This window comes from Falco rusticolus, chromosome 7, assembly GCF_015220075.1.
Source record: "Falco rusticolus isolate bFalRus1 chromosome 7, bFalRus1.pri, whole genome shotgun sequence".
Lineage (NCBI taxonomy): Eukaryota > Metazoa > Chordata > Aves > Falconiformes > Falconidae > Falco > Falco rusticolus.
The window spans coordinates 70,953,345-70,973,573 of record NC_051193.1 but is presented as its reverse complement, the minus strand read 5'-3'; the positions used below and the strand labels follow the sequence as shown (position 1 = coordinate 70,973,573).

Below are 20,229 nucleotides of genomic sequence, written 5' to 3'. Positions count from 1 at the left end.
AAAGCAAGGGTTTGATGTTTTGGTTTTGGGTTTTTTTGAGTGCTTTCTTCCTGTTCTGGCAAAAAACCCCAAACTTTCCGTTGGAGGAAGCAACTGCTTCCCTGTATGTGCGTGTTTATTTGCTGGGTGATTCAGTTCAGGTCTTGTGCCTTCCCTGTGCACGCACACCTCTCCCCATGTTCCCAACTGTCTCTCCTGCGCTTTTATTCCCAGTGTATGCCCAAGTGAGCCGTGCTGCAGCCTTGCTGAAAGCACAGGGCTCCCCACTGAGAGCTGGAGGCTGGTGCCTGGCAGTGCTGCGTGAGGCCGGTCGTATCCTCATTTGTGGAGGCTGAGATCCCTTTATAGGACATATGCTGTCAGTGTGAAGGGGAAGGCGGAGTATTTGCTGTTCCAGATGGAGGCACCAGCAGGGAAGAGGGAGCAGGGAGGGCCAGTGTGGTGGGAAGGGTAAGACTCTTCCTGGAGGTAGGAGGGAAACTTGACCCTGATGGTCAGAGGATGGGCTGAGCTCTTATGCCTCTGTCCCACTCCTAGTGCAGGCTGGGTGCTGCACAGAGGTTGCTGTGGATTGCAGAAGACATGAGCTTTTGTCCTGAGCCACTCATCTGCTGCTTGCTTGAGTTGAGGTATGCTGTTTCTTCCCTGCCTTTGTCCTTGGTGTTTGCAAGTTCAGGGTTTAGCTCAGCAGTGTGAGAAGCCCCAGGGATGGGAACACAAGAAGCAGCAGCAGGGGAGGAGTGCTGGGGGTGGTCAGTAAGGAGTTTGGGAGCATTCTCCTTTCCATTGTCTGGCTTTGGGAACTGCCTCCCCTCTTGGATCCACTTCCCCTCCTTTTTTTTGCCCCTTTCAGTTGCTACCTCATTTTCGGTTTGTGGAATGCCCCAAATGCTTTGTTTGCAGATAAGTTTGTGATCTCTTAGCCTAAGCAGAAGCTCTTCCTTCACAATGTTGTCAGAGCCTATTTGCAATGTGTAAGTCTCTCTATAGCTCGGGTATTGCCCAGGGCACCCTGAGTGGACAGCACTATTGCTGCTTGGGTTTTTTAGAGCCTGTCCTGAGCCATCCTGGTCTGCTATTTATAGTGCGGTTGTTCCATTCCTGTGTGGACGAGCTCTGCTTTCAGCCTTGCTTGGGCACTGAGGGCACTGGTGCCAGGAATAGCTCTGGGCAAGGAGGACTTGGGAGTTGGCTGCTTGAGCACGGCTCCCAGTTCAGGCCGGTTCCTGGTGGAAGAGGCACCGGGCTGCATCTGTGAGCTCTGGCTCTCGGTGAGCGTCAGCCTCCTCTGTGGCACAGCTGCTTTTCTCGCCGGGGAAGTGAAAGGATTGCCTTTCCTTGTCAGGTGCCCTGTGTGTGTGCTTGGCTCCCCTGTGCTGCTGAGGCTGCCGGAGCAGTTCGGCACTGCAAGAGATGGCGTCTGGAAGAGTTGCTGCAGTGCCAGGTACCAGTGGGATTAGCGAGGGACCTTGGTGTGATGTGCATGCACCGTGGAGGGCAGTTTGTGTGGGAAGCCCTGCTCCTACAATGTCCTTCAAGCACTGGCTGTGACCTCTTGTGTGTCCTGAACTGCTGCCCACTGGGACAGGCGGATGCCTTTTCAGCGGGGCACCTGGAGTTCCTCATTCCTCATCCAGGGCCCTGCTCCCCTTCCCCCAGGGGAGCGCTTGCAGGCCTCGAGGTAGCCCGAGCTGAGGTCTGAAAGGAGCCTGCAGTGCAGAAAACATCAGCATCCTCTCGGCACTGCTGCTTGGGCAGAGCTGCTCTGGCCCTTTGGCTCGTGATGCTCGCAGCTTGTCTGGAGAGCAGAGCTGAACAAATAATTAATTGCTTGATTTAGTGCCCAAAATGAAAAGCTGTAGGGGAAAAAACCCAACACAGCCAAGTTTGAGAGACCCTTTATCTTTTCTTTTAAATGTAATGCAGCTCAATTTCAAACAAAACAATGCAAAATGAGACTTTTTGCTTGGAAAACAAAGCATTTTGTTCTTGTCCAAAACTTGTTGTGAAGTAGCGAATAACTCTGAGTGGTCTGGAAACTGCAGTTTTCAATCAATAACTATTCAGCTGAAAACACTTACCCGGCTCTGCCGGTGAGAATGCATGGCAGGCACCTGAGGGCCTGGCTCACAGCCATGCCCCTGGCAACTTCCCAGAGGTGGCAGGGAGGATGGTGTCAAGCCTCTTGTGGACTTTTCCAGGCAGAATGTTGGTCTGGGGTTGTTGGAGTCCCTTTGCATCTTTTTTTTTTTTCTTTTCCTGTAATTAACCTAATTAATTTTGCAGGAGGTGATGCAGACTCCACAACATGCGTAGCGGTTAGGTCTGGTCAGATGTGCTGGGATATGGTCTGCCTTGTCCCACTGAGGAGCAGCTCCTGGTGCAGGTTGTTCAAGAGCATTTCAAAGGAGCGGGGGGATCCCCTCTCAGTCCTACCTGTGGGCACTGCTTGCTGGAAACTTAAGGCATCAGTAGTTCACGGGGTGGAATTCCCAGCCCTTTGCTGTATGGGGCATGATGCCTGCTGGGTGCTCCAGCTGCAAAGCTGGAGGTGGCAGGGGACTTGCTGCTGACCCTGCTCGGCTGTGACCCCAGGAACTGCCGTCTGCCGCAGGCCTGCGGCAGTGGAAGTGTCAGGAGATGGTAGGGGTGAACAGGTATTGATGCCTGGAGCATATCCGGAGACCGGGACACGGTGAACGTAATGGATTCGGAGCTAGCCATTAGCTGCAGCACAGACGTCAGCAAAAATGCAGATATTAGAAACCTAATACCGGCAGAGGGAAGGGAGCTGGAGATCAGCCCAATTGCTGCTCCTCTTCTGTTTCAGAAAGCAGATGGGGTCCTCCTGCCCCTTGTAGTGCTCCTGCACAGTGCCCAGGCTCGATCCCTCCTGCGCCTCGCTGTGCTGGCCAGGGGAGCATGTGGAAGAGATTTGAGGCAGGACTCTGCAGCCTGTGTGTTAGTGTCAAAGCAGCTGTCCTGAGTCAGGCATGTAGCATCAGAATCATTTTGGTTGGAAAAGACCTTCAAAATCATGAAGTCCAACCGTTACCCCAGCACTGCCAAGCCCACCACTAACCCATGTCCCTAAGCACCGCAGCTGTGCATTTTTTGAGTGCTTCCAAGGCTGGTGATGGCCACCACATCCCTGCGCAGCCTGTCCCAGTGCCTGACCACCCTTTCTGTGAAGAAATTGTTCCTAATATACAATCTAAACCTCCCCTGGTGCAACTTGAAGCCATTTCCTCTCATTCTGTCACTCCTTGTTTGCGAGAAGAGACTAACCCCCATGTGCCTACAACCTCCTTTCAGGTAGTTGTAGAGAGTGAGAAGATCCCCCCCCAAGCTTCCTCATCTCCAGGCTAAACAACCCTCAGCTACTCCTCATAAGACTTGTGCTCCAGCCCCTTCCCCAGCTTCATTGCCCTTCCTTGGATGCGCTCCAGCAGCGTGCTCCATCAGACCCAGAAAAAGGCCAATCGGCATTGCTGTTTCACCTGCCGAGTATCCTCTTGGCATCAAGCACCTTGCAGACCAGGGAGGTAAAGCTGGGAGCAGTGTGTTGAGCAGGTATCTCCTCTGTGAGCTTGTTGAGGGTCTCAGCAGCACATTGGCAGGGTCTCACAGCAGGAGGAGGCTCTGGGGGTCACCTCCAGGTGCCAGTTTGCGGGCTGTGGGGCTGGTGTATCCCACTGGGCTGTGCGGGAAATGGGCTGGGTAGGAAAACCACGATGGGTATGGACATGCAGGGTGCTCCCTCGCCCTGAGCCTGGCGCTGCGGGCATAGGGCTGGCTGAGTGCTGGGGTAAGGTGGTCTGCTGCAGAGCCATGCTCGAGGGTTGGGCAGCCCTTGAGTGAGGGGCTTCTTGCCAGCAGGGGTTGACTTGGTTGAGAGTTATAGTTTGGTCCCTGAGAGGTGATCCTTACTTGTAGCCTGGGGTGAGACTCAGCTGGTGATGTTGGCATGTCTGGGTGGGTGTCCTGGGCAGGGTGTCCGGTGTCCTGCAGCTCTGCTCACACACAAGCTTTCAGGGTCTATACTGCTGGTCTGGTGCTGCACTGAGGGACGAATGTAGCATAGGCAGAGGGGTGCAAGACAGCTTTCTGCTGCCCTGCTGTCCCCACAGACATGGTTGAAGGCTGTTGCCAGCTGGATCCTTGCAGCTTCTTCCTGGGCCGAACAGGATTGCGAGCACTTCGGGACCATGGTGCTGGGTGGGTGGCCCCCTCTTGCCTTGTCTGAGAGCTGTGGCAAACTGCAGCTGCCCAACTGGTAAGCGTTGCAGGATGTCTGGTAGACTTAAACCTCCTACGCAACACTTGTGCGCTCTGCGGTGGCAGCGGCTCCCCACAAGTGCCCTGCACAGCCCTCTCTCCAGCTGGGGCTTTGCTGGGCAGCTGAACCCAGTGGCTGGTGGCGGGCAGGGAGACTGGCTGCCGTGATGCTCTGCAAAAGCCGACTGTCTAGCAGGGCCTTGTGACTGGAGTCCCTGCCAAGAGGAATTACTCCCTGATGCATTCCTGGGGTTTCAGACATGGAGAGGTAAGCAGTGAAGTGTGTTCCTGTGTCAGACCCAGCCTGAACTTGCTTGTCTGGAGACAAGGAGAGTCTGGTGATGAAAGTCCCTGCTTCAGCCAAGCTCAGAGCTTCAGCTAACACCCTTCAGAGACTGTTAGCTCCTCTTCCCCAAGTGCTATGCCTCTGTCAGAGAAGTTAGCTTTTCAGTGTGACCTTTGCAGAACAAAAAAGCTGAACTCTTAGAGCAGCAGGACTGTGTGTGGTGATAATCTTACGGGCCTGGGGAAAGGTTGATGCAGATGAGAATGAGCTGTAACTGAGGCACAGCTGACTGCTGTCCCAGGAAGATCTTCATCTTTCTGGGACTTCATCTGCAGCTTGGTGGTGGTGGGGGCAGTGGAGAGCTGGGGACGTGTTCTTTTACAGCTCATGTGTTGGTGTCCGACTGTGGCCACTGCTCAATCCCATCTGTAGAATATGGTGGCCGTTTTGCCATGGGTTGCTCTTTCCGGGGAGATACGAAGGTGAAATTCTCACTTAAGTTTTGCTTATCATAAGACTGGGGAGGGAGGGACGGACAGCGTGGTAATCCGGAGCATGGGGTTTTAATCCTGCTCTCTTGGCCAAATTCCATTCCGCCTCTGTAAATTCCTGCAGCTGCCCCGCTCTGTGTGGTATCCACTGGCTGGCACAGCCCCCCTCAAGTAGCAGCATTTCAGCCATGGGGAGGAGGGGGATGGGGAGGTGACCCCAAATTGTAAGGCACTTTGACAGATGGGTGCTGCGGTACATGCTGTAAAGGTGACCTGCTGAATGAGGGGCCAGCTTGTCCCCTCCCATCTCTTCGTAAGAGCCAAAGGAGATTGTCCCCAGTTGCTTCTCTTCAAAGCATGGTGCCTCTTCTCAGTTGCCAGTCTTGCTGCGCAGCTCTTGCCGCGGCTGTCGGGCCCTTTCTCACCTCCTGTGAGCCTGGGAAGCTGCTGTGTTGTGCTCCTACTGAGGCAGTCTGAGCAGGTCAGCTAAACTGTTGCTGCTCTCCCAGCTCCAAAACTGGGACCTGGGAGAAGGATTTGCGGTTTCCGTTGCCTACGGTGAGGTAAGGCAGTGTGGCTTTGCAAAATGACTCCTCTCTTGGCTGCCCTGGGAACAGCTAGGCCACCTCTTCGCTTGTTAATGCCTGTGGGTGGGTGGATGTGTGTGACAGTAGAGGGACAGCAAGCCTAGGGCTGTTCTTGTGCCCCTCAGGGCTGCTGTTCAGTGACCCACGGACAGCCTTGCTGTGCCTCTGCATCCCTTCTGCAGATGCAGAGTAGCTCTAGGAGGAGCAACAGGCTAAGATGTCCACCCTGCCATGCATGGGCCTTGCTGCCAGCTGTGGTGCTGTGGGAAAACAGGCTGCTCGCCTCTGCGCTTGTAGGGCTGGAGGAGACACGCTGCTGCGGTGGGAAAGCTCCCGCTGCCAGCACTCAGCGCTCCTTAAACATTAACTGCTCCCCTGATAGTCACTGAGGCAGGGAGAGTGAAGGCCGGTTGGGCTGAGCCACGCTCCTACAAAAAAGAAGGGATCTTGGAGGAGCAGAGTGCCAGCACACGGGCAGCTCTCGGGGGGCACCCTGGGGCAAGCAAGGTGGGTGCCCCGTCCTGGGAGCGAGGGCTGCTTGTGCACGGGAGGGGGGGGGCAGCCAGCCTCGGGCTCCTGCCCACGCCTCGGGGTTGGAGTGAGCACGCAGCTGGCGTTTGTGCAGCTGCCTGGCTCGGCTGGCCCCGCTCTCCCGCTCCCCTGGCTATCGCCTGGTCAGCCCTGGAGGCAGGGGTGTCCGGGCATGAGGTGAGACCAGTGTCCTGCCTGCCTTTTCCCTGGGATCTGCCATCAGCCTCTCCCAGTGAGACGGGGGCCACGGGTGCCTTTTTCTGTCCCGTTTGCCACATCCCCACTCCCCACCAAAGCGGGAGCTGCCCCGCTCCCGGGGAGGACATGGGAGAGGGAGGATAACTTGCTGTGAACAGCACTTCTGCCCCACACCCTTGCGCTGAGGTTGGAAGCCGGCGCTATTGGGAAACCTCTCGTCTTACTGCCGGCTGCGCTTGTCTGGCGCGAGCGAGGGGTGCGGGCGGCGGCGCTGAGCCATGGCGGGCGGGCCAGGAGGGCTGTGTTCGGTGCCACGGCTGCCGGTACCCGCCGCGCCTCTTGCCTGGGAGCCGCTTCCAGCCTTGCGCTCTGCTTGCTGTGCCTTTAACGTGTCATGGGGGAGGAGAGGCTGTGTGGCTACCTTCCTGCTTGCCATCTCCTCCCCAGCTGCCATAAACATCCTAAAAGGCCTCTGCCTGGCCTGGCCTCCCCAGCAGCCCGCTTGCTCCTGCCGCTGCTGGCGAGGGCTTGGCTGGGTCTCACCGCTCTGGGCCTGGAGCTGGGCCCTCGCTTGCAGGAACGAGCAAGACTGGGAAAGCCAGGAAAAGCGTGTGGAGAGGCGGCGGTGGCCAGCCGGAGCAAGAGGTGCTTTCCTCCCCTGGAGCGGTGCTGTTGGCAGGTCTGGGCTTCTCCCAGGAGCGTGGGTAAGCCCTGAACGCCTGAGCTGGAGCACTTGTTAGGTGATGGATACTGCTGGGCAGGGATGGGTCAGTGTTGGGGGCTGAGCTCCACGTGCCCCTGGGCCAGGCAGGGGAGCAAAGGGCTCCAGCTCTGGGGAGCTGCTGGCCCAAGGGAGCAGTGGGGCAGCCCCGGTTTCCTCTCCCTGCTGGGGCTGGGCTGGGCAGAAAAGTGCTGCCGAGGAGCAATTGCCTGTTGTAACCGGGGCTCTGCAAGGACTAGCAAGAGCTGCCTGAGCGGGAGGTAAATGCATCTCCCAGGGCAGTGATTTCAGTGCTGCCTGGGTGGAGACCCAGCCTCCCCTGCCCTGGGGCTCAGAGGCTGCTGCCTTTGCAGGTGCTGCTCTGCCTTCTCGAGGCAGGCCAGGGCCTGCTGCCACAGCTCTCCCTTGGGTTATGGCGTGGGGGGCAATTTACATTTCATCTAAATTGCTATGCAGGCAGTTTGCATCCTAATCCCTTTGCCTGTTGCCGGTGGTGGTCTCCTCCCAGCACACCCTGCCTTCTCCAGGGATCCTGCAGCAGGCTCCCTCCAAGGGCAGGGCGGGCAGGAGGGCACGCTCGGGCCCTGGGCAGGAGCCTGCTGCCTTCCCCAGCCCTGGGGCCAGGCGTGGGGGGAGCTGCAGGTAGAGGCTGTCTCTGCATAGTTAGCATTCCCGGCCCTGGCCTCCCACTCCTCCCGCTGCCATCCTGCTGGCTCCCAGCGTGCTGGACAGGTCTGGGGGACGCTGCACTCCTTTGGGGAGCCCTGCTTTCCTGGGCTGGTGGGTCCGGAGCAAGCCTGGGCGATGGTGGGGGCACCTTTTCTTTCTTTTTAAAACCTACGGTGGCATTTGCACCCTGTCCAAGCGTTCAGGCAGCAGTCAATACCTCTTCTCTCTGCGTAGCAAGGACTGCCCCCGGCCCCCTTGCCATGCCTGCGTCCTGGGCTGGCCATGCAGCCCCTTTCTGCCAGCCGAGGGGAGATGGGGTGGGCTCTGCTACCATCCAAAGCCCCCTCCCCGCCCAGGGTATCTCTCGGTGTAGGCAAAGCCTCTTGCACCTGCCCCAAGAAGGCAGGAGGCAGGTGCTGGGTAGGGGCTAAATAATCCTGATGCTTCCCGAATCGCAGCAGAGGGGATCTGAGGCCCGGGAGTGGGAAGGGGGCCGAGGGCGGGCGGATTCCTCCCGACTTACTTTGGGCAACTCCGTGCCCCTGGCGCTGGGGGCTCTTGAGCAGAAAGCGAATTTAATCTCTTGTTTTGTTTGTTCTTTCTTCCTGCGAAAGGGGGGCCGGTGCGGGGGGAGCTTGGGTTTGAGAGCGGGGAGGAGAGGGGGGAAGTGTCAGATCTGAAAGGGAGGAGTGAAGGGAGGACGGGTAAGGCAGCCCCGGAGGGAGCAGCGGCTGCCGGCGGCTGGGCAGGAGGAGAAGGGGAAAGGCAGGTAAGGAAACCAGCTTCTGGGGGGCAGGAAGGTGAAGGCGGGGAGAAGGCAATGCAGGAGGGGTGGTGGTGCTATGGGGGGGATGGATGGAGTCTTTGGGTGCCTCCGGAAGGCTCTTTGGCAACTGACCTGCTGCTGGTCCCATCCTGTCCCCCAAAATTGCCGCCCCAGTAGCGTGCTCACGTGCAGACTGGGGACGGAGTGCCGTTCCTGCAGTGAGACCCCCCCCCAGAGGGGCCACGGGGGCAAGCAGGAGCACGAGGGGTGCTGCTGTGTGCCACCACCACCTCCTCTTCTCTTGCCTTCATACGTGCTAAAGTCCCTTTCCCATCCCTCCACTTCCCAGGCTGCTCCGTGCCGGCTGACCTCCCTCATCCTGCCTCTCCTGCTGCCAGCTCGGCACACAGTTTGGGGGGTGCCCAGGCAGGAGGGGTGGGGATCAGCTTGTGGGGTGGCAGACAGGCTGGCAACAGCGCGCAGAGACTTCGCCAGGCCCAGCCCAGCTCCTGGCCGTGGCTGGGAGAAGGGGTGCCTGGGCCTGCTGTGCTCCGTGCATCAGCTTCCCTCTTCCCCGCCACGCCGGCGCTTGGCCCGCTCTGTGGAGTGGAAGAGCGAGGCCATGGCTGGCCCTGCTCGAGGTGCCGGCAGGAAAAGGAGCGCAGCCCTGGGGGGCCGTGCCCGCTGCCGCGGGGGCTTGGCGGCATCCCCCAGTGGTTAGCGTGGCTGTGCTCCCTGGGGCTGGCCTTGCCCCAGCCCTTGCAGGGCTCGAGCCCCTTGCTGCTGCCTCCCCCTCGCTCCTGGCCAACTTGCCACCCACCCGCCGGGACTTGCACCCCGGCCCCAGGGGCTGCTCGGGGTGATGTCCTCCCAGGCTGCCTGTTCCAACCCCCAGGCGCTGGTGGCCCCATGGGCATCTGCACATCAATGGGGGCTCCAGCAGGGTGTGTGCAGGGGTGAGCAGCCCCTAATCCGGCCCATTCATCTCTACGGCAGCTTTTGTTAAGCCTCCAGATGTTGCACTGAGGGCAGGGGCTCAGTCTCGCTGCAGCAGGCAGGCAGAGGTGCGGAGCGAGGTGGGAGGAGGTTGGTGTGCCTTTGCTTTGTGGGGTCTTTGTCTGCCCCGGGCATCTTTCTGTCCCCGTGATGGGCCTGGGCGCAGGAGCGAGGTGGGGAGCAGGGTGCTCTGCCTGCTGGGGGAGGAATGGAAGCAGCACAGCCCGCACGGCTGGCAGGGCTGGGGGAGCCCCTCGGCATGCCCCGTTGAGTCAGCAGTGCCGGGAAGTGAGTTTCACCTAAGCGTTTGGGGTTTTTCCACCAAACTTCGCCACACAGCAGGGGGAGGCGTCTGCAGACCCAGGTACCTGCGCTCCCTCCCAAGGGCAGGCTCATTAACCACCGCGTGACCGGCCACCCAGCTCGGGCACACCTCGCCGGCACAGCCTCTCCCCCCCTGGGCGCCTGCCCTTCTTGCCCCTTCACCTGTGGGACGGACCCGAGCTGGAGTGAGATCGCCTGGGGGACTCCTTCCCTCCTCCCATGTCTGAGGTCCTCCCCCCGAGGGCTGTGTGGCCGTGGCAGGGCAAGCCCAGGGGAGGTCTGGGTGCCCCAGCACAGGGGGACTGGGAGGGTGCTGGCTGGGAGAGGCTGTCGCTGGAGAGGTGAACGGCGCTGGAGAGGTGAAGGGTGGCCGTCTCGCTGCTGCACTTGCCCAGACAGTGTCCTGGAGGGAGCAGGAACCGGGGGCTGTCGAGGCACTTGGAGCTGCAGGGCTGCTGCTAACACCTCTCTCTGCTCCTCTGCCCCTCGCAGGCTCTAGGATGCCGGGGCCAGCCGGGCTCGGGCTGCCCACCTGATCCTCGCCGCCCGTGTCCCGCCACCACACCATGTTGCGCTCCTGGCGCATGAAGCTGAAGCTGCTGCTCGCCACGGTGACCCTGGCCATCCTCCTCTCCTGGCTCTACCTCTTCGTGGGCAGCCTCGAATGTGAGTGGGTCCTTCTCTTCCTCCTCAGATCAAGGAACAGTCTGCAACAGAGGGTGGGCAGGGGGGGCTGGGGCCTGGGATGGTTGCTCTCTAGCCGTGCGAGTCGCTGCAGGTATATCTGAGCTCTGCGTTTCCAGGGGCATCCCTGGGGATCAGGGGAGCAGAGCTGTGACGTTGGCTGGGCACATGTGGGATGTACCAGGACCTCTCAGCCGGGGTCTGCCCCGCCATCCACACCCTGTCCCTCGCGGCTGGGCTTTGCCTTGCCGTACCCATCGCATGCCCCCTGTCTCCTGCAGATGGCCGCTTCCTCCTGCTGCCGCCCTGCCTGGGCGAGCAGCCGACCCGGGACGTGGAGCGGGAGGCGCTGGCCTCGCGGGTGCGCAGGGTGGAGGAGGAGAACGAGCAGCTCCGTCTGCAGCTCGGCCAGGCGCAGGCGGAAGGCAGCGATGGCAGCCCGCAGTGGGGGACCTCTGCCGAGGATGGGGACCCCCACGGGGGTGAGAGGAGCAACCGCACGGCCTGCCCCAAGCAGCGGACGGTGCACAAGTGTGAGGTGGGTGGTGGCACCGGCACGGTGGCATGGTGGATAGGGGATGTCGGGTGGGAGGCTGGGACCCTGGCTGAGCGTGGATGTATGTGCAATCCACCTGGCACAGCTCGCCCTATGCTCTGGCTGTGCTGGGGCCTCATCCTGGCTCTCCATGGTGCTCAACGGGCCACAGTCGGTGGGTGAGGGCGTCTGACTTCTCTAGAGAGGGAAGCCAGACAGGAGGAGCGGCAGCCAGACTCCTATCCTCCCTCGCAAGCCAAGGGACTCCTATCTCCTTGTGGGGCTCCTTCCCCAGGGGAGGGGCTGGGTTATGGAGTCTCTTCCCGTAGCACGGCCCCAGGGAGGAGCTGACAGGCACCTGCAAGGAGGGGGGTGTCCAGTCTCAAAAAGGTGCCGTTTGTCTCTGGGCAGCTCCTGCACATTGCGATTGTGTGCGCCGGGCACAACGCGAGCCGGGATGTGGTCACCCTGGTGAAATCCATCCTCTTCCACAGGTAACAGGGAGGTGCTGTGCCAGAAGCCCACTGGTTTGGGGTTCCCAGATGAGCTGCCACATGCTGCAGGGGGGGCAGTGATGCAGGAGAGGGGCTCTGGGGCCTCTATCTAGCCCCTGTGCCACTGCTTAGGGGGCCAGAGGGGGATTTGTTTCCCCCAGATGGCTGATTTTTCTCCATCTCCCCCTTAGCCCCTGGCAGGGCTGGGAGGGATGGGGCCCATGTCTTCTTGCTTCCGCTGTGGTGCTGAGTGCTGCTGCGCTTGCCCTTGGCAGGAAAAACCCCCTCCACTTCCACTTCATCACGGACTCCGTGGCCCACCGAATCCTCCAGATGCTCTTCCAGTCCTGGATGGTGCCCTCCGTCCACGTCAGCTTCTACAACGCCGATGACTTGAAGGCAGGCACTTGCAGCCTCTTTGTTGTGTCCCAGCCCAGTGCTCAGAGGGACAAGGGGGAGGGGGGGATATTAACTTTTCCTGCAGGTCCTTCACTCCCCTGCTCCCTTTCCTGGACTTGCTGCTGGTCTGGCTGAGAAGGGGGCACAGGGCTGGTGCTGGAGGGATGGGGAGGCCCCTGGGGTAGTGCTGCCTCTGCAGCGAGCTGGGTCCCCCACTGAAACACTGGGGTCCAGGTAGAGGTTCTGGTGGCTTGAGGAAGAGCCAGGCCAGGGTGAGAGCAAAGGAGAAGGAGGTGGGTGCAGCCAGTGAGCACCTGAAGGGCCCGGGGCAAGGTGTGTGGCTGCTGGTGACACAGCTGGGGGCGATGCTCCAGCCTTGGCTGGCTGCACAGCTCAGGTGCGCTGCTCCTCTGCATGGGGCACTGGGCACACGTGGCCGTCCTGCGCGGGCAGGGGAGGGCGTGGCTGTGCCCAGCCCTGATCCGTGTTGCCTTGCAGCCGGAGGTGTCCTGGATCCCCAACAAGCACTACTCCGGCATCTACGGGCTGATGAAGCTGACGCTTACCAAGGCACTGCCCTCCAACCTATCCAAGGTCATCGTCTTGGACACCGACATCACCTTCGCCACCGACATCGCCGAGCTCTGGGCCGTCTTTGGGAAGTTTTCTGGTGAGGACAGGGTGCCCCTGGGGCCCTGGCTAGTCCCTGGGTGCTGGGCTTAGGGTGGCAGTCCCCATCTGCCGCAGCACCGACGCGGCGGGTTTGCTCGGGCCCTCTGAACCTACAGCAAGACAGGCTGCGTCCTTGTCCATCTGTTTCCACAGACAAGCAGGTGATTGGGCTGGTGGAGAACCAAAGCGACTGGTATTTGGGCAACCTGTGGAAAAACCACAAACCGTGGCCGGCCCTGGGACGTGGCTTCAACACGGGTGAGTGTGGGCTGCCGGGGTGGGCTCTGCATCCAGCTCAGGGCTCTGCATCCAGCTGGGCACGGGGAGGCGGGGGATGGCTGAGGTGAGGCAGGAGAGTCTGGTGAGCACGAGGGGGCTGCTACAGCGTCCTGGGGTTGTATGGGTGGGCGCAGGGAAGTGGCGTGTCCCAGGGACTGAAGGCATGCAGGCTGCTGTGCTCTAGCTCTGTAATGGCTGGGTGCTCCCTCGGTGACCCAGTGGCCTCCTGCCTGGCACCCAGGGGTGATCCTGCTCCTTCTGGACCGCCTTCGTCGCCTGGGCTGGGAGCAGATGTGGCGGCTGACGGCGGAGCGGGAGCTCATGAGCATGCTCTCCACCTCGCTGGCCGACCAGGTAACGGTCCCTTCTCCAGGGCGGTCAGCCCTGCTGTGTTCCCGTAGCGCTGCTGGCGTGGCAGGGCTGTGCCGTCCTCCTCATCTGCCTCTGTACTCGCCTTTCTCTCTCCTAGGACATCTTTAACGCGGTGATCAAGCAGAACCCGGCCCTGGTGTACCGGCTCCCCTGCTTCTGGAACGTGCAGCTCTCCGATCACACCCGCTCGGAGCAGTGCTACACCGAGCTCTCGGATCTCAAGGTGGGTGCTGGGTTTGCTGCCTTTGAGCCTGGGGAGGGCCAGACAGACGGCACGTGCGCTGGAGGAGTCAGCAAGGGGTCTGGGGGCTTGGGGGAAGTGTCGGGTGCTGCTGACTTCCCCTCCGTGGGGTGACGTGCCGCTGCCCTCAGGTGATCCACTGGAACTCGCCCAAGAAGCTGCGCGTGAAGAACAAGCACGTGGAGTTCTTCCGCAACCTCTACCTGACCTTCCTGGAGTACGATGGGAACCTGCTGCGCCGGGAGCTCTTTGGCTGTGCCAGCCTCCCCAGCCCCCCCAGCGACCAGGTGAGGGCGGCTGTGACTGTCCCCAGCCCCAGAGCATGTGGTGGGCAGAGACCCCACGCAGCCGCCCCGTGGGGCTCCTGCTCTCCCTCACCTTCGTGGCGTTGCAGCTGCAGCAGGCACTGGAGGAGTTGGACGAGGACGATCCCTGCTACGATTTCCGCCAGCAGCACCTCACGCAGCACCGCATCCACCTCTTCTTCCTGCAGTACGAGTTCCTGGCCCTTCCTGGCCCCACCGATGTCACCCTTGTGGCCCAGCTCTCCATGGACAGGTATTGCTGCTGGGGTGGTGGGAGGTCGGATCCTGCCTCCGCTCCCCTGGGGAGGCTCCGCAGCTTGGGAGCTACCAGGGATCTTGAAATACGGGTTCCTCACCCTCACACCAGCACTTTGCAGTGGGGAGCAAGACGCCAGGCTAGGAGCGTTCCTCCCACTGCCCCCTGCGCTGGGCTCGGCTGGTGTGTGCAGCTCACGGGCAGGCACCCTGTTCTGAGCTTGGCCGATGTGCCAAGCTCACGCAGTGCCTGCTGCTTCACAGGTTACAGATGCTGGAGGCCATCTGCAAGCACTGGGCAGGCCCCATCAGCCTGGCGCTGTACATGTCGGATGCGGAGGCTCAGCAGTTCCTGCGCTACGCCCAGGCCTCGGAGGTGCTGAGCGCCCGCCGCAACGTCGCCTACCACATCGTCTACAAGGAGGGGCAGTTCTACCCCATCAACCTGCTGCGCAATGTGGCCTTGGCCAACACGCAGACACCGTATGTCTTTCTGACGGACATTGACTTCTTGCCTATGTACGGCCTCTACGATTACCTCAGGTGAGGCTCTCTCCAGCCGCTCTCGCTCAGCCTGCCAGGCTGCCCAGCACCAGGGTTTGCAGGAAACACCTCGGGGCAGCAGTTTTCAACGTGCAGAAGCTGTTTCCTTTGTGTTCAGCCTTGGGATCCTGGCCTTGCTTTTGTCAGATGCCACCGGGTGAGGAAGGAGCTGTGAGGGGTGCCCAGTTCCTCCTGCCCCTGCATGGCACCACTCCAAAGTGTCCAAAACCAATTAATGCCCTTCCAGAGCGGCGGGCAGGCTGGTAGGGCTGAGGAAGGGGTGCTGTGGCCGTGGCTCACAGCTGAGGGGACCTCACACCCTTCTTACCACCCTAGGAACTCCATCCAGCAGCTGGAGCTGCCCCAGAGGAAGGCAGCTCTCATCGTGCCGGCTTTTGAGACCTTGCACTATCGCCTGACCTTCCCCAAATCCAAAGCAGAGCTGCTCTCCATGCTGGACATGGGATCCCTCTACACCTTCAGGTAGGAACCGGAGCTGCCCCACCATCCAACGGGGCCGTCACGCCCGGCAGAAGCCAGTTTTGTACCCTTGTGCCTCGGGGCTGCGGGGCAGCCGGCTCAGAGGACCGCCCTGCATCCTCTGCCTCTCCCGGCTCTCCCATTTCCGTCGCTCCCCGCAGGTACCACGTGTGGCCAAAAGGCCATGCCCCAACTGACTACGCCAAGTGGCGGACGGCCACCGTGCCGTACCGTGTGGCGTGGCAGCCGGACTTCGAGCCTTACGTTGTAGTGAGGCGAGACTGCCCCAAGTATGACCAGAGGTTCGTGGGCTTCGGCTGGAACAAGGTGTCCCACATCATGGAGCTGGATGCGCAGGTGGGTAAGGGGCTGCTCCGGGCCCCGTGGAGCTGCTGGGCAGTGCCATGCCGGCACCGCCGAGCCGATGCTGATGGTGAGGGCTGCCGCTCTGCCCCCAGGAGTATGAGCTGCTGGTCCTGCCCAACGCCTTCATGATCCACATGCCCCACGCCCCCAGCTTTGACATCTCCAAGTTCCGCCTGAGCGCAGGGTACCGGGGCTGCCTCCAGACGCTGCGGGAGGAGTTCCACCAGGACCTGTCGCGGCGGTACGGGGCTGCCGCACTCAAATACCTCACCGCCGAGAGGAGCCTCTGACGCCTGGGTGCAGTGGGCACGGGGTGCTAGCAGTGCGCTGGAGAGGGGGCTCAGGGCCCCTCCTGCCCCGGCCCACCGCCGCAGCCTGGCCCCGGGGATCCAAGCTGGCAGCGCAGCCTCTCCAGCCCGGCAAAGGGATGCCCGTAGATAGGATGGAAGACGCCAGCCGCGAGAGCAGCCAGTGCCTGCAGGCCAGCTGCTGCGGCGTGGCCAAAGGTTTTTTCGGAACAGCAGCCTAACTGCGGTACAGGGGAACCTCCCCGGGCCGGGGGCCGGGTCTCCTCCCTCCCCTGTTTTAGCAGATGTGGATTCTCAGCCTTCCTTCGCTCACCTCCCTGAGCCTGGCAGCTGGAGAGCTCTGGGAGCTGTACCTTGCCCTGCTCTGCCTCTGCTCGGTGGCCCCAGGTCCCAGTCCTCCCCACACCCCTCCAGCGCCTTGGGGAGTGGGAGGTGAGGCTGCAGAGCATCCTGTGGGTCCTGCGTGGAGTGGGCTCCGAGAAAGCCGCTGGGAGTTGGGGCCAGGGAGTACTGGGAGCTGCGGAGACCTGGCTGAAGCCCCGATCAAGGCTGGCTGGTTAACAGGGCAAGGTATTGTTACTCCCCATCTGTATGGGTGCAAAGCCGCCAGCGGAGCTGCCCCAGTACTGGTGCTGTGGGAGTCCCCCAGAGCAGGACGAGCCGCTGGAGCAGGACAGGCTGGCTGCTGGCCCCAGTGGCGAGCTCCCGGAACGGGCTGGTGCCTCCCAGCTGGCAGCAGCCATGGCAGGGGCTGGCATTGCCCCGCGGGGCAGGGCTGCAAACCGCTGCCACGGGCAAAATGGCAGCTTTGTGGGCCAGCACGTGCTTGGAGAAATTCCTGACAGGGGACCACCCTGCTCCCCACCAGCTCTTGGCAGTGCAGACATTGCCATCGACAATCAGGGATGTGGTTGACACTGGACAAGACGGTAGCTGAGCGCTGTGGCGGGATCCCCGGGCCCAGAGCAGCTTGGCCGGGCACTGTTCCACCGCTATCACACACTGGAGCACAGAGGATGCATCGCTTTCCTCACGCTATTTAAATTATTTAATACTTTTCTCATAAAAATTAAATGGTTAGGGTGTCGGGGTTTGGGGTTTTTTTGTTGTTATGGGGTTTTTTTTTTTAATCCTTTCTTGCTCCTGGATGATTTTGCTGGTGGCCCTGGAGGGTCTCCGGGCTAGTTGCTGCTGCAGTCTCCGCTGTTCTCTCCTTTGTGTTACTCCGGGCTGCAAGGGCCAGCTCTGTGCAGGTGTGAGAATTTTCCGTCCACGGTGGGAGCGGCTAGGAGGAGCCATACAAAGCGCGGGGTATGGAAAGGGCACAAGCGCCTCTTGCTTATTCTCTCTTTTTAATTTAATTTTTAAATTAAAGCATTTTTTATTCTTTTTCACATCCTTGTTAGCAACTGCCTGGTTATTAATATTTTTTTCTGCTGTGAGCTTGCACGTGTCCCCTGGAGGGAAGGCAGCGGGAGGAGAGCAACGCAGGGGCAGCTTGAGCCTCAGCTGGGGAAAAGCATCACTGGGCTTGCTCTGCCTGGCACGTTTTGGAGCTTTTTCCCTTTCTGGCTGGCACAGCGGGAGGGTTGGGGAGCAGGGAGCAACAGCAGGCAAAAGGAACTGTCTGTGTCACCAAGTGGCAGGCCTGCCGGCTCCTGGCACGGCAGCGGGGCTGACCGGGGCTCCCGCCTGAACAGCCTTGGCTTTACAGGGCTGTTGGGAATAAAAACTGGTGCTCAGGGCAGACAGGCTGCCAGCCTGGCCTCTGCAGGGCGGGAAGGACGAGTAGTATGCCAGGAGCAAGTGGTTGAGGCTTTATTTGGGAAAGGGCTGGGAAGACATTGCTAATAGCTGTGAAGCAGGCGCAGCTCCACCCCGCCAGTCCCCAGCAGGCAGCTCTTGTTTAATAAATAGAGTCAAAGCTCATCGCTATCGCGCCGCCGCCACGCTTAGCGACATGATGGGTTTAGATCTGATCCAGACAGTCGTTTAGCCTGTCTTTGCTAGAGGTGCGGCACTGGAGCAGTGCCGGCATGTTTGTGGGATGGCTAGGTGGCTACAAAAATGCTGGCTCTGTGGGTTTTTTTTGGAAGGTGTACAGCTGTGCCTACAGCAGGAGGACCGCGTGCCATCATTTTCGGGTACTTCTTCCCAACCTAGACAGTCCTTAGCCCAAAATGTGCCCACAAGGGGTGTGGGTACTTGGAGTAAACCCAGCTCGGTGCTGGTCTCCGTGTGCCCTCTGCCGGGCAGCGTCAGCTGGAGGCAGCCAGGGAGCCAGAGCCCGTGGAATTTTTCTTTTAACCCAGCACAACCCCTTTTAGAGCTAAAATTCATTTCTACTAACGCAGCACCCTTCTCCCTGCCAAGGAAGCAAAGCCTCGAGCCGCAGCGTGCCACAGCCATCACGCACAGCCACGCTCAGCCACCCCTCCTGGGGCTGGGGGCTTTCCGGGGGCACCCTGCCAGCCCCTGCGGGACCCACTGTCCCCGCCTGGTACATACAGCTAAAGGAGACGTGAGGTTTTATTCTGTTTTATTTAGTAAAATGTTAAAATAAATAAATACAAATTGATCAGATGCTCTGTACCACCCCACCACCCCTGTTAACTGGCTAAAATCTAAACACATTTGTACCAAAACTGAAACCACAAGAGACTTGAAGGCAGCAAAGAGACTGCAGATCACTATGAGCATCAGGCTAAAAAGAATAGATATTTTAAAACCCCAAACCAGCTCGTGAGTCAGTGTTCTCTTGATGTGATTCTGTGACAACAGAGCAGTGCCAGTCACAAAGGGCATTTTACACCAGGGCCTGCACGGATGGAGGTCGGGGCGGGGAGAGGGACACCATAGGTGGCACCGGCCCACGGAGAGCAGACCCAGTGCTTCACCACAGGGAAACCCAGCTGGGGGAGAAGCTGTCACCCCCCGTCCCGTCCCGTTGCAGCGCCAGGCCCGTGGTGCTGGTCACCAAAAGCACCTGGAGACGTCGGGCGGGCTGGGGAGGGACCGCGCTCCGCCGTGGCACCCGCAGCATCAGCTCCTGGTCATCCCCACGCCAGGACTCCTGCTGTATGGCTTGGTCTAGGGTGAAATGCTGGGGTGGGGGACGGGGCGCACCGGCGGGGCGGTGGTATCAACACACCTACCGAGGTGGTGCCACTGCCATCGCAGGAATGCGAAGCCACGATCGAGGCCCGAGTATTTTCTCTATACAAGCAGAGCCGCCTTCACAAACCTTCACAAACCCACCTGCCCTCGGCTGTGGACGACGTGGTGGGTGGTTGCAGGTTAGAGCCACTCGGCCCCGAAAGACAAAGCACCGCATGGGAAGCCACCCTGCTGCTGGGCCGGAGCACCCAGGCAAGCAGCGGCTCAGCGCCCTCCCTGCGCAGCAAAGTGGGCTCCTTCCTCCGCAGCAGCCCGAGCAGGCGGTGCTGGCAGCCTCCGGCCCCTGGGACCTCGCTCCATCTTCACTTAATGAAGTTTTGCGACCTGCACTTCGCTTCTGTGGGACTACAGAGGCGGCCAGACACCTCCGCCCGTGTAAGAGGGTCCTGGGGGGCCCCGCAGCTGCAGCTGGAGCGAAGCGGCTGGTGGGCCACGACTGCCTGCTGGCTGCGGTTGTGTGGGGCTGCCAGGACCCTGCCCCAGCCACGGCGGCTTCTGCGGCAGCAAAAGTCCTCCTTAAGGAGGGTCTCGGCCGCCTGTTGCGTGTGGCATCAGGGACGACGCAGAGACAACGTGCCTTCTGGAAGGGAGAGCTGACTGACGGGTAAGACGCTGCTCCTGGCTCCAGAGTCAAACACCGTTTTGATGCCAGTGATAATTAAAGAAACATGAGACTATGATTAGAAATTACACGTTAGCCCAGAACAAGCAGAAACTCGCAGCCTCCTGCCGCAGCCGGCACTGGGCGCAACTGTGCCTCCTCCTCCAACAGCGCCTGCTCCCACTGCCCACAGCCCAGGAAACCAGCTCCGCGTCAGAACTGCCAGCACCCGCTTTACGGAGGGCAACGCCAGGCATGGAGGGCTTGCTTTCTTAATTATTTAAGTGCCCTCTCCCCCTCCATTTTGGCATGCCCCCACCCGAGAGGCCAAGATCTGGGTAAGGAGCAGAGGAACCCCTGCCCTTGCTCACACGTGCACAGCATCTTCCCAGCTCTGCTGCAGGATCAGCCCTCTGTGCAGGGGACCCGAGGCCAAAGGTGGCCACTGGGCACGGCGCTGGGGCTGCCCCGTGCCCACCCACTGCCCCCCCGGAGCTGACCCCAAGGCCATTCTGGGCGCTCGCTAAGAAAAGGGCTTTCTCAAAACTCAGAGGCAACGATCCTTTGTTTCTTTTGCAACAACATGGACAAAACAGGGTAGGTGACAAAGGGGTAGGAACTGGTCGAGGTCTACTTTTGCCAGCATCAATTTAGGAAAAAAAGAAAAAAAG

General features: G+C 60.4%; 2 protein-coding genes across 6 annotated transcripts in view; one reads left to right on the top strand and one right to left on the bottom strand.

The window, feature by feature from the left end:
• Positions 1–6,651, bottom strand: part of PEX16 (peroxisomal biogenesis factor 16) — a 20,897-nt gene extending 14,246 nt beyond the window's left edge. The window contains exon 1 of the mRNA XM_037395135.1: positions 6,596–6,651. Coding sequence (XP_037251032.1) covers positions 6,596–6,651 — 56 coding nt within the window. The remainder of the gene's footprint in view (positions 1–6,595) is intronic.
• LARGE2 (LARGE xylosyl- and glucuronyltransferase 2) overlaps positions 1–20,229 on the top strand; it is a 27,998-nt gene extending 7,769 nt beyond the window's left edge. For 2 of the 5 annotated variants that reach the window (XM_037395392.1, XM_037395391.1), the window contains 14 exons: positions 10,340–10,513; positions 10,813–11,069; positions 11,478–11,560; positions 11,836–11,959; positions 12,458–12,629; positions 12,785–12,889; positions 13,152–13,264; positions 13,380–13,505; positions 13,655–13,810; positions 13,918–14,081; positions 14,348–14,626; positions 14,963–15,109; positions 15,268–15,463; positions 15,565–20,229. In XM_037395392.1, coding sequence (XP_037251289.1) covers positions 10,414–10,513; positions 10,813–11,069; positions 11,478–11,560; positions 11,836–11,959; positions 12,458–12,629; positions 12,785–12,889; positions 13,152–13,264; positions 13,380–13,505; positions 13,655–13,810; positions 13,918–14,081; positions 14,348–14,626; positions 14,963–15,109; positions 15,268–15,463; positions 15,565–15,762 — 2,220 coding nt within the window. In that variant the 5' untranslated portion in view covers positions 10,340–10,413 and the 3' untranslated portion in view covers positions 15,763–20,229. Of the gene's footprint in view, positions 1–1,345; positions 1,445–8,444; positions 8,531–10,339; positions 10,514–10,812; positions 11,070–11,477; positions 11,561–11,835; positions 11,960–12,457; positions 12,630–12,784; positions 12,890–13,151; positions 13,265–13,379; positions 13,506–13,654; positions 13,811–13,917; positions 14,082–14,347; positions 14,627–14,962; positions 15,110–15,267; positions 15,464–15,564 lie in introns of those variants that run through there. The other 3 variants (XM_037395393.1, XM_037395394.1, XM_037395395.1) reach the window with 3 other exon arrangements.